The sequence below is a fragment of the Bison bison genome, unplaced genomic scaffold, assembly GCF_000754665.1.
Source record: "Bison bison bison isolate TAMUID 2011002044 unplaced genomic scaffold, Bison_UMD1.0 scf7180017864183, whole genome shotgun sequence".
NCBI classification, from domain to species: Eukaryota; Metazoa; Chordata; class Mammalia; order Artiodactyla; family Bovidae; genus Bison; species Bison bison.
In genome coordinates this window covers 2,033,139-2,044,538 of record NW_011494755.1, presented here as the reverse complement: position 1 = coordinate 2,044,538, position 11,400 = coordinate 2,033,139, and the positions used below count along the sequence as shown (strand labels likewise).

General features: G+C 38.5%; 1 protein-coding gene across 3 annotated transcripts in view; it reads right to left on the bottom strand.

The window, feature by feature from the left end:
- Window positions 1-11,400, bottom strand: part of SLC44A1 (solute carrier family 44 (choline transporter), member 1) — a 231,977-nt gene that overhangs the window by 160,772 nt on the left and 59,805 nt on the right. For all 3 annotated transcript variants that reach the window (XM_010843534.1, XM_010843533.1, XM_010843532.1), the window contains exon 2: window positions 5,690-5,779. In XM_010843534.1, the coding sequence (XP_010841836.1) occupies window positions 5,690-5,779 (90 nt within the window). The remainder of the gene's footprint in view (window positions 1-5,689; window positions 5,780-11,400) is intronic.

The following is an 11,400-nucleotide window of genomic DNA, read 5'->3' as shown; positions in this document are numbered from 1 at the left end:
TTTAACAGAGAGCAGGCAGTCATCTTGGATCAGGTGACCTTAAGGTAATTTCTGGCATGCTGTTCTTCCTATTCTATGATCCTGGCAAAGCACAGCCCATCACACAGGTGACTAAACACTTCAGTGAGTCTTTGAGTCTTTCCCTTTGTGCTGCCTGCTCCACAATAGTTAATGAGGTAGAAACACTACGCTCCGAGAACTAGACTAAGACTATAAAATAAAAAAGGTCCTTGAAAGCAGTCTGAAGGGACGACCTATGCAATAATGGCTCTAAAATTCAGCTCTAGCCCAGATCATTCTCCAAAATTCCAACTCTGTATTTCCAACTGCTTATCTCTACCCACACACCCTACATGTCCACAATTCAGTTCCTTCCACGTTTCCCCAAACCATTTTCTCTTCCAGCATATGTCCCATCTCCATCAGAAGCACCATTTCTGACTAGACTGCACAGCTAAGATACAGAGGGAGAGGACTCTAGCTTTCTAATTCTGCACTAGAAGAAAAATGCTAAACTCTGCTCGAAGAGCCTGAAATACTGAATAGACAACATTTAACTGGCAGGTGAGATTACAGGTCCATGTTCTCAGCAACAACTTCTGTTGTTCCCAATGCCAGGCAACAAAGAAGGGACTGTCTCTCGAGGCCTTGCCTTCTTCCTCTTCTCTCCTGGGTTCAATGCTGCCACCATGTAATCTTAGACAAATTATTTAACATATCCCTGTGCCCCCTTATCTGTAAAATGGGAATGATGATAACCAGAGTAGCACTGAGCAGTTGTGAAAATTAAATCTGTGTTGAGTGCAGAGAATAGTACCCAGTCCATAGTAAGCAGCAATAATGATTAAGAATAAGTTGTATGAGTTGTCTGTATCTTCTGTCTTTCAAAGTATGTACTCCTTTTAGGACCCTCCTCATATATATATATATATACATACATATATATATATAATTTTATTTATTTATTTATTTTTGGCTGTGCTGGGTCTTCATTGCCGTGTGGGCTTTTCTCTAGTTTCAGAAAACAGGGGCTAATTTCCAGTTGGGGTGCACAGGCTTCTCATTGAGGTAGCTTTTCTTGTTGTGGAACACAGGCTCTAGGGCATGTGGGCTTCAGTGGTTGATGCATGTGGGCTCAGTAGTTGTAGCACATAGGCTTAGCTGATCTGTAGCATGTGGGATCTTCCCAGATCAGGGATCAAACCTGCATCTCCAGTACTGGCATGCAGATTCTTCACCCTGAGCCACTAGGGGAGCCCTAACTTTCTATTTATCCTGACTTTTGTGGTACGATGACCTGGGCAGATTTGGTCCAAGTGAATCTCTTTTCTCTCCTCTTTTCACATATACCTCTCCTTGGAACAGAATGAAGTCAGCCTAACTAAGGTGGGAAGAACCTTGCGCTCATGTGGCCCAAGCTTCATTCCACAAGCCATGCTTATTAAGGAATTCTTTATTGGTGATCAAGTGACTGCTTGGGTACTAAGAGTTGTACTTTGTTTACCCATCCTACTCTTGCTCCTTCATGTGCACAGAAACTGTGGTTTGGAACCTACAAGGAGCTGGAGTAGGATCTGAGCTGAAAAAAGCTTATACTGAATCATATACATATCCCATAACATAATCCCTTAGTATCCCACTTGCCTGCAACACTGATGACATCAAACATTATTTATTCCACTTCTTCAATCTGTCTCCTGCTCTCTCTTACTACTTCTTTATTTCAGGTTTTTTTTTTTTACCTCTTATTTAGACTTATTTGAACCATTGCATCAGCATCCAAAGTGGTGGCCTGAAATCTCTTCCCCCTTTACAATGACTTTACATTTACACTGGCTACCAGGGCCATCTTTCTAAACCCAGGCATATCATTTCTTGCTTAAAACTGCAATTGTATAGCATTGCCTACAACAGTGGGTCTCAACCCTGGACAAATATTAGAATCAAAGAGATTAAATCCGATTCAATGGGGTGGGGCCAAGAAATGAGTATTTTTATTTTAATCCCAGCAAATTCTAATATGCAGGTAGTGTTGAGAACCACTTGTTTACTACCTTAATGGAAAACAGAAATTAAGAGGTACAATTCAACATGTAATTTTTTAGAACAGGGTAAGCATATATCCAATGATTTCAAAATACCAAATAAGCTCCAATCTAGGAGATGATAACTCTCACAAAGACTGACAGAAATTTACTTAAAAAAAATCCTGTTTCTAGACAATTAAAGCATGAAAAATATTTTAAAAGTAAGAGAAGAAACAAAAGAGAAGTACACATATTTATGATGAGATGAACATGTGTAAATAAAAAGATTTAGTGGTAAAGATGAGTGAAAGATGACAAGATCTTAAAATATTTCAGAACTAGAGAGTAGATACCAAGGAGTGAGCAAAGAACTGCAAGTTAAGAGCAGTGAGTAAAGATATGGTTTGAATGATAGGCGGTAAGAGGATTGAAAAAGAAAACGCCTACAAAAGCAGAAGCAACTGGCCATTAAATGAAAAGAATATAGGCAGAAAATTCCAGTTCCTTTTCTATTTTTGCCTCTCATGGGCAGCAGTATATTCTTAGATAAGCTAATATTCACTATACTTTGCCTGTAAACTGGGTGTAAAACTCATTTTATAAGGTAATTGGGAGAATTTAGTGAGATAAATATATATATATATGATAGCATCAAGCCCATAATAATGCTCAAAAAATATTTGTTGACTGTTTCTCTTAAAGGTACTACAGAATGAAATCTAAAGACAAAAATGAAATGCAACTCTTAAAAAACATACAAGGCTTTCCTAGTGGCTCAGTCGGTAAAGAATTCATCTGCAATGCAGGAGACCATCTGCAATGCAGGAAATCCGGGTTCCATTCCTGGGTTGGGAAGATTCCCTGGAAAAGGAAATGGCAACCTACTCCAGTATTCTTGCCTGGGAAATCCCATGGCCAGAGGAGCCTGGTGGGTTACAGTCAACAGGGTCACAAGAGTCAGACAAGACTTAGTGACTAAACTGCCATCACCAAAAACATACAAAACAAATATTCAGAGGACAAAAAAATTTTAGTCTACTATTGTGCCAGTAAGGTAGGCAACAGAACTTTGAGATTTCTCCAGTTTCCACAGGGTAAAATTTGATGTTAGCTCTACTCCAAGGAATGGTAATAAAAAAGAAACACTCCAAAGCAAATAACACTATGCCTGCATTTAAAAGTGCACACAATGGGTCTTAATTACCACCATACTGAAATCAACATTACATTAATTACCATTGCATTAAAACGTTTCAGTAAACAAATAGCTCCTGACTCTCCAGTCACTCCCAAATCAGCCTATTAACATTAGTGATTGCACTTTCCTGAGCTATTTTAGCACAGAAAATCAAAAGCACCTTGGGAGGTAGGTACATATTTTTATAAACATAATTTTGAAAGGTCAGCTGCTATTTGTCCCAGAGTGAAACTCAGGAGGCAAGGAGAGGTTGTGGACCAGTTCTGTTAGCAAAGAATGTCTCCTCCACCCCTGGACGCTGCATTTCAGTTTCTACTCCCTTAAACTAAGTAGATTCTTGAACAAGTAATTCTAATGTTTTCTAAATATCCTAGATTTGGTGAAACTGAGACATCTATTATTTTTAAAACTAACACTTTTATTTTACTGAATGTGTTATATCTCATCAACGTTCCCTGTTTTCTTTTCCTTGGTTCAGGAGCTGGACTGGTGTCCACACTTCTACCCATTAGCCATGAAAAGGGTTGTTCTCAAATGATGTTTGCGAGGTAGGCAGTTGCAGAGAGACACAGAATAAGATTACCTAAAAAGTAGTAATAATGAAAAATAATAAGATATCTTAAAAAAAAAAAAAAGGTATAGGGAAAAGATTAAACACTCACACTTGAGAGGGAAAGAAAAAAAACGTGCCTATGGTAGCAGATCATGGCATCTGGCCCATCACTTCGTGGCAAATAGATGGGAAAACAATCGAAACAGTGACAGACTTCATTTTGGGGGGCTCCAAACTCACTGCAGATAGTGACTGCAGCCATGAAATTAAAAGATGCTTGCTCCTTGGAAGAAAAGCTATGACCAACCTAGATAGCATATTAAAAAGCAGAGACATTACTTTGCCAACAAAGGTCCATCTAGTCAAAGCTATGGTTTTTCCAGTGGTCATGTATGGATGTGAGAGTTGGACTATAATGAAAATTGAGCATTGAAGAACTGATCTTTTTGAACTGTGGTGTTGGAGAAGACTCTTGAGAGTCCCTTGGATAGCAAGATTAAACCAGTCCATCCTAAAGGAAATCAGTCCTGAATATTCATTGGAAGGACTGATGCTGAAGCTGAAACTCCAATACTTTGGCCACCTGATGTGAAGAACTGACTCATTTGAAAAGACCCTGATGCTGGTAAAGATTGAAGGCGGGAGAAGGGGACAACAGAGGATGAGATGGTTGGATGGCATCGCTGACTTGATGGACATGAGTTTGAGCAAACTTTGGGAGTTGGTGATGGACAGGGAAGCCTGGCATGCTGCAGTCCACAGGGTTGCAAAGAGTCAGACATGACTGAGCGACTGAACTGAACTGAAGGTAGCGTAATTGTGTTTGGAGTTGCAAAGACTAAGAAAGAGAGAACAATATTGTCTGCGCAATTCCCTTGAGGGAGAAACAAGGTGACGGAAAAGAGCACTGGCCTGGATGGTAAGAGACTGGGCTCTGTCCCCAGCTCTGCCGTTAACTAGCGGTGTGGCCTCGGGATGGTCACTTTCATCTCTGTGGTGTGATGTTCTTGATGTGTATAATGAGGGTGATGGACCAGATGAGGATTTCTAAATGCTTTCTAGCTTAAAATATCAGCTAGCTCTAAAAGGGCTGCTTTCTACCTCTTGTCCAGCCCAGTACAACGGCAGTGACACTAAAGTCCCTGAAGCCTGTGTGGAAACTCCTGCAGGGCAGACCGGGGATGCAATCTGAATAAACACAGCCCCAACACTTTGCACCAGGGACTCTGCTCATCCATCCTCCATATCCATTGGAAAATCACCAGCTCCCATGATCCCCGACTGAGAAATGCCACTTATTTCCATAGGCACAGCAGGCAGCAGGAGCCTAATATGGGTAGAAGGAGGAAGAAGCAGGGAGCAACCAGACTCCCCTCTAAGAAGAACTAAAAAAAAAAATGTCACAACTGGGAGCATTGTAGACATCATCAAGAAAAACCTCTAATTTTATAGAAAGGCACATCAAGTCCCTGAAAGAAACTGACTGGCAAAAAAAAAAAATAACCATCAGGACTGTGTGACTGGGTTGGATAAACACTCAGGACCCAACTCCATGACCACTGCTCTGCTCAACACTTGCATCAAGCTTAGAGTTCATGGATATTTATTTTAAAGGCTTTCTGAAATGATCTAGTCAAAGAGAGAGTTTCAATTATTCCTTAATTTTGATCTCAGTTCTCATACAAACCAAAAAAAAAAAGTCAAGGGGTACCAAATACCACTTAACTGTATGGGAAAAAAAATAACCTAATTCTATGGTATCCTAGAACTTCCAGTTATAAGCAATTCAAGAGGGATTATTCATTTACAAATATAAATAAATATCTAAATAACAAGTTCCCTCTTCAAACCAACTCCCCATCATCCCCTTGAATCATGGGTTCATGTTCTGAGGATCTGTGAGCTTCTTACCATCCCAATGCAGAAGAGGATAAAAAGCAGCAGCCACGGTATATCTGTGCAGCTACGGTCCTCCAGCGGCTTCCATTCTCGCTTGGAGCTCTAATTGAAAACACAAAATAAGAGAGTGGTAAATGTGAATTTTAGTTGAAGTGAGGAAGGCGCAAACATAACACTGATAGCTAAAACCCTGAACCTTTAAGATGCAACTCAAATATTTGTCACTTTTCTGTGAATTTTACCCTAATACCCATCTCTCTTCCTAGCCAGGATTGATTTCAGTGTTTTGTTGGTACCTCTATTAGAGCAGTTAGCATGCTGAATTACTACCACTAAGATGTGTCCCTAGCAGAACGTGAGCTTTGCATAAGAGACCACTTCTCATTTCCCAGCATCTAACACGATGCCTGAGGGTTCGTGGTATGTGGTCAGTATAGACTTTTTTAAATGAATAAACAAATTCTTCCAACGTCAGTCTTAGTGGTAGCTTTTTCTTTGCGTGACTTTTGCCAGACTTAAAAATGTAGAACATGCTTTTCTACACGTTCTCATCTAGGAAGGAAGCTGAGTAAAATGAATTTCTATTGAAGGCGTGGGAAACTTATGGGAAAAGTTCTGCAAAAAGAAGTCTAGGGCCTCCAGTGGCTTCCATGACAAGATACAGGAAACTATCCAGAAGGCTTGTCAGGAGGAAGGACACTAGCAGAAGGAGGCTGGAGATAAGGGAACCCTCTAGTATAATTAGTATTTAGAGTTCAAGAATGAGGACCCAGGGACTTCCCTGGTGGTCCAGTGGATAACACTTCACGCCTTCAATGCAGGGGACCTGGGTTCCATCCCTGGTTGGGGAACTAAGATTCTACATACACAATTAGGTCCACATGCCACAATTAAAGAAGTCTGAGCTGTTCCAACAAAGAACCAGTGCAGCCAAAATAAATACTAAAAATGTTTAATTAAAAAAGAAAAAACCTATAAAAAAGAGTTGGGACACAGTTCTCAATCAAGTTTGCTTAGCTTTTCCTCCTTCTAAAAAAAATAATTTTTAACTTTGACAAACTGATGAAAGCTACAGATCCTTTTCTTAGGAGGTAAGCATGTAGCTGCATAATTTTCTTAAAAAGTTTAGGGAATTGAGACCCCAGGTTACAAAACTCAACTTTAAAGCATCTGCCTATTGATGTTAAGAGCAAAAATTTGGAGCTACAACCACTCCTTGCTGACCCACTAAATGCTAACCAGACAAACTCCTTTTCTTTTCAGTGCCTTAGACTCTGAGTTGTTCAACAACGATAACAAAAACCCCACCACCCTTGAGAGCTTGTTCCCAAACACCCACACAAGAAAAAAAAAGAGCACTAGTTAGTCATGGGAAAAAACCTTACCCTGAGACTCTAACTAGCATTAAAAACCAAGTGCAAGTAGGCAGTTTTTTCCAGAGGAATGTAGCACTATGGAGAATGGATAAAGGACTCTGTCCTCTCCTTAGCTCTGTCATTAGGTAGTTAAACAATTTTAGATAAATCACTTCATCTCTCTGGGTGGCAGGAAGAAGTGAGATTAAATCTCTTAGGTTCCTTCCGGTTCTAAAAATCTATGATCAGGAATGCAGTTTTGTGAAGACGCGTGCAATGATAAAAAAAAAAAAAAAAAAACCTGCAAAAATAATTTGACATTATTCCCAGTTTTATTCAAATAAGAATGCCTGTATTGTGGGCTGTGTTTTGGAAGACAGTTGCTTCCAGTATGAAAAAGAATGTTTCTTTGTATTAAATAATTTCAGTCTTGAATAATGTCCATTACAGTAAAATTACTTACAAACACAGAATTTGGACACCTCTTTGAAATTCATTAAATTTACACTAAGGTGATTTCCAGAACAAGGGCTACTTTGAAATACTAGTTTGCTTATCTTAACAAACAGTATGTACCAGGGGAAGGAGGGGGAACAAGTCTGAGTGAGCATTCTCTTTATCCACAACTTTTTTTTTTTTTTTAGTATCTTTAATTTAGACCAACATTCACATTTAATGCTTAAATTTTCACCTATAACATAAATATGGCAGAATTTCATTTTGACCAAAAAAACACAATGATTCGATATCTCAAGAATTCAATTTACTGTGGGCAATTTCTGGGCCAAATACATAGAAAACCTCTCACTGGGGATGAGAAGTGGAGAGAGGATAGGGGTTAAATAAAAAACAGTCACAAAGTGGATCAGAAGAATACAAAAAATGGGTGTGGTCACCCTCACTCAGATAAAGAAAAGCTTTTCCAGGAAGGGCAGTTTATCTCATTGGCTATGTTGAGAATTAGATGTGACCATCTATCACATAGGAAACACTAACTCTTGGTTATAATTCTTATTCACCAATATTCACTTTTCAGTTAACCTTCTCCCTATTGTTAAATATCCCCTTACCATGTGGACCCTTTCATTGAAATAGAATATTAGACTCACCTTTCCCCTTCTATTTAATAAAACTTCAACTTAATGGTGGCATCTTTCATTGTAGCTACTGTTTTTAAAGCTCTCAGTTACTGATTCCTATTAAATAGGCACTATACCCAAAGCTTTACACACATTATGTTTAAAACAGCTCTCTGATGCAGGTATCATCTTTATTGCACAGCTAAGAAACTCAGGCCCAAAAGTTAAATTATCAGACCAAGGTTTCACAACTGTGCAGTTGAGATCTGAACCCAAGTCTGCGGCCACAAAGCCAAATCCAGTGAGAATATCATTCATTTTGCACTTAGTCAGTAAAGAGCAAAAATACCTACATTAGTTTTTCCTCACACTGCAAACTTTGCCCATACTGCAAACTGCAACCCAATAATTTAAAATTCTATAGGCACAGAGAAAAAGAGTGATATGTTTTATAAGCCATGAAATTTCTCAAGCGAGTCAGGAAACCCAACAGTTGAAAAAATTTAAATGATTCTTTAACAGACTTAACCAAGTGGTAACTGGATTTAATGCTGTCTGTTTCTTTCAATTAAAATCCACATAGACCTAGAAAAAGTAAAATGTTTTCAAAAGCACTTTTTAAATGTGATTTTTATCCCTTTCTCAAATTCTGCATAAGGTTAATACAGGCTGTCAATCAGTGTTAGTTTAGGTCTCTTCCCATTCACAGAATCTTACATTTCAGGAACTAAATAAGACCAAAGGAAAATACAGTCCAAGTCTTTAAGTGACTAAGGGAAAAGAAAGAGACTTGCCTTGACTTGCTCAAGATCAACTGCTTTGATCTTCAAAACAATTCTGTTAGTTATCATTATATAGTCCCAGTTTTTCAGCTTTGTAAAAGAGAAAACCAAGGTTCAGAGAAAATTAGTGGAAAATTCATTACTGAAACCGGAGTCCTCTAGTAGAGAGGTGGAAACTATAAGAATTAAGAAAACATTAAAAAAAAAAAAAAAAACATAATAACAGAGATGAAGAATGCCTTTGTCAGGTTCATCAGTAAACTAAACACTTCCAAGTAAAGCTCAATAAATTCAAGGATAGTCAACAGAAATTACCCAAAGTGAAACACAAAGAAAAAGAAAATTAAAATTAAAAACCCAGAACATAATAATATCAAATGGTCTAACATGTGTAACTGTAATCCCAGAAAAGTAAATGGAGCCGAGGAAATGTTAGAAGAAATACTAACAGAATTTTCCAAAAATAAGAAACCAAAGCATAGATCCAAGAAGCTGAGAGAATTCCAAGCAGGATAAATACAACACACACATGTACACAAACATATCCTACACAAACTATATTCAAACAGTTGAAAACCAAATACAGAGACATCATTTTGATGGCAGCAAGAGGGAGGAAAGGGCAGACTGTAAACAAAGAGGCAAACATTAAGCAAACTTCTTATCAGAAATTGTGCAAAGCAAAAACACCATGGGATGACATCCTTTAATTACTGAAAGAATTAAAAAGAAAAAAGAAAAGCGTTAACTCAGAATTTTATACCCAGAGAAAATGACTCTCAGAAATGAAGACTTTTTCAACAAAACCTAAGAGAATTTATCAGCAGCAAATTGAAGTACAAAAAATGTTATTCAAGCAGAAGAATATGAGACAAACTTGGATATTACACAAAGAAATAAAGACTTCCAAAAACAGGTAAAATGAAGTTTTTAACTTTTTCATAATCAAGTATTTTTAAAATAAGGGTGTAAATATTTGCGCATAACAGCATTCACATTACAGTCTTCCTGCACACTCTACAAGATTAATAACCTAGAAAGCAGAATTACAATTTTTAATACTAGTACTAGACCATAAAAAATAAATTTAAATCAGATCACAGCTGATGTCTGCCTGATGTTTGTATTATATTCATATCCTTAAAGTTAGGGAGGAACAATGTTTAACTTCTTCACATTCCTTCCTACATTTTACACATCACAGATTGTAAAACAAAACAAAACCAACTTCCATATCTCTTTCAGAAGTCATAGTACAGGTAACTACATCCTAGACTTCACATGCACCATGAGCCCTAATAGCTAAAACCAAGGCTTTCTGATGAATTTGATTTCATAGGGGTGTGCACTTTTTAGGAAATAAATCCTGTGAAAAGTTCTGTCTTAGATTTCCATGTTATTTCAAGTGAAGATACAGTTGTTGAGTAAATGTTTTTGTAGATAACAGTCACTCACAAAGGTTTTGACAAGTGATATGTTATAACCAGTGAGTCAAATCAGGCATCACTGGAGGGCATCAGCAGTGACAGGACAGGCAAGGTGGACCAAGCCAGGGAACCACCCAGGCAGGAAAAGGTCTGACAGATGTGAATCTAGTTCACAGAAACAGGCGGGGCTGGAAGACATAAAAGCATCAGAGAGGAAACAGCAACAATCCAGACTTAAGACAAAAAGTCGGTGAGGTCTCAAATTTGGAAACTGCAGGGTCCAAACTCCAGGATGTCAAAGATCCAGGTGATACCTAACGGCAAAGACCGAATGCCCCCTGTCCTCTTTTTATACTCGGCATACTGTCTGTATGCCTTTCTTCTAATCAAGACTGACATACAAAGATTTCCAAAAGACTCCTATCATAACTCAGTAACACTATTACCTAGTGCTATAAGTCTTTCTTGATCCATGAGATTTTTGAAACATGATGTGACAATAATGAAAAATGTGCTTTTAAACAATAGTATTGAAAATTATGTAAGTTCAGTTCAGTTCAGTCGCTCAGTTGTGTCTGACTCTTTGCGACCCCATGAATTGCAGCATACCAGGCCTCCCCGTCCATCACCAACTCCCTTTACGCAAATTCACGTCCATCGAGTTGGTGATGCCATCCAGCCATCTCATCCTCTGTTGTCCTCTTCTCCTCCTGCCCCCAATCCCTCCCAGCATCAGAGTTTTTTCCAATGAGTCAACTCTTCGCATGAGGTGGCCAAAGTACTGGAGTTTCAGCTTTAGCATCAGTCCTTCCAAAGAAATCCCAGGGCTGATCTCCTTCAGAATGGACTGGTTGGATCTCCTTGCAGTCCAAGGGACTCTCAAGAGTCTTCTCCAACACCACAGTTCAAAAGCATCAATTCTTCAGCACTCAGCTTTCTTCACAGTCCAACTCTCACATCCATACATGACCACTGGAAAAACCATAGCCTTGACTAGACGGACCTTTGTTGGCAAAGTAATGTCTCTGCTTTTCAATATGCTATCTAGGTTGGTCATAACTTTTCTTCCAAGGAGTAAGT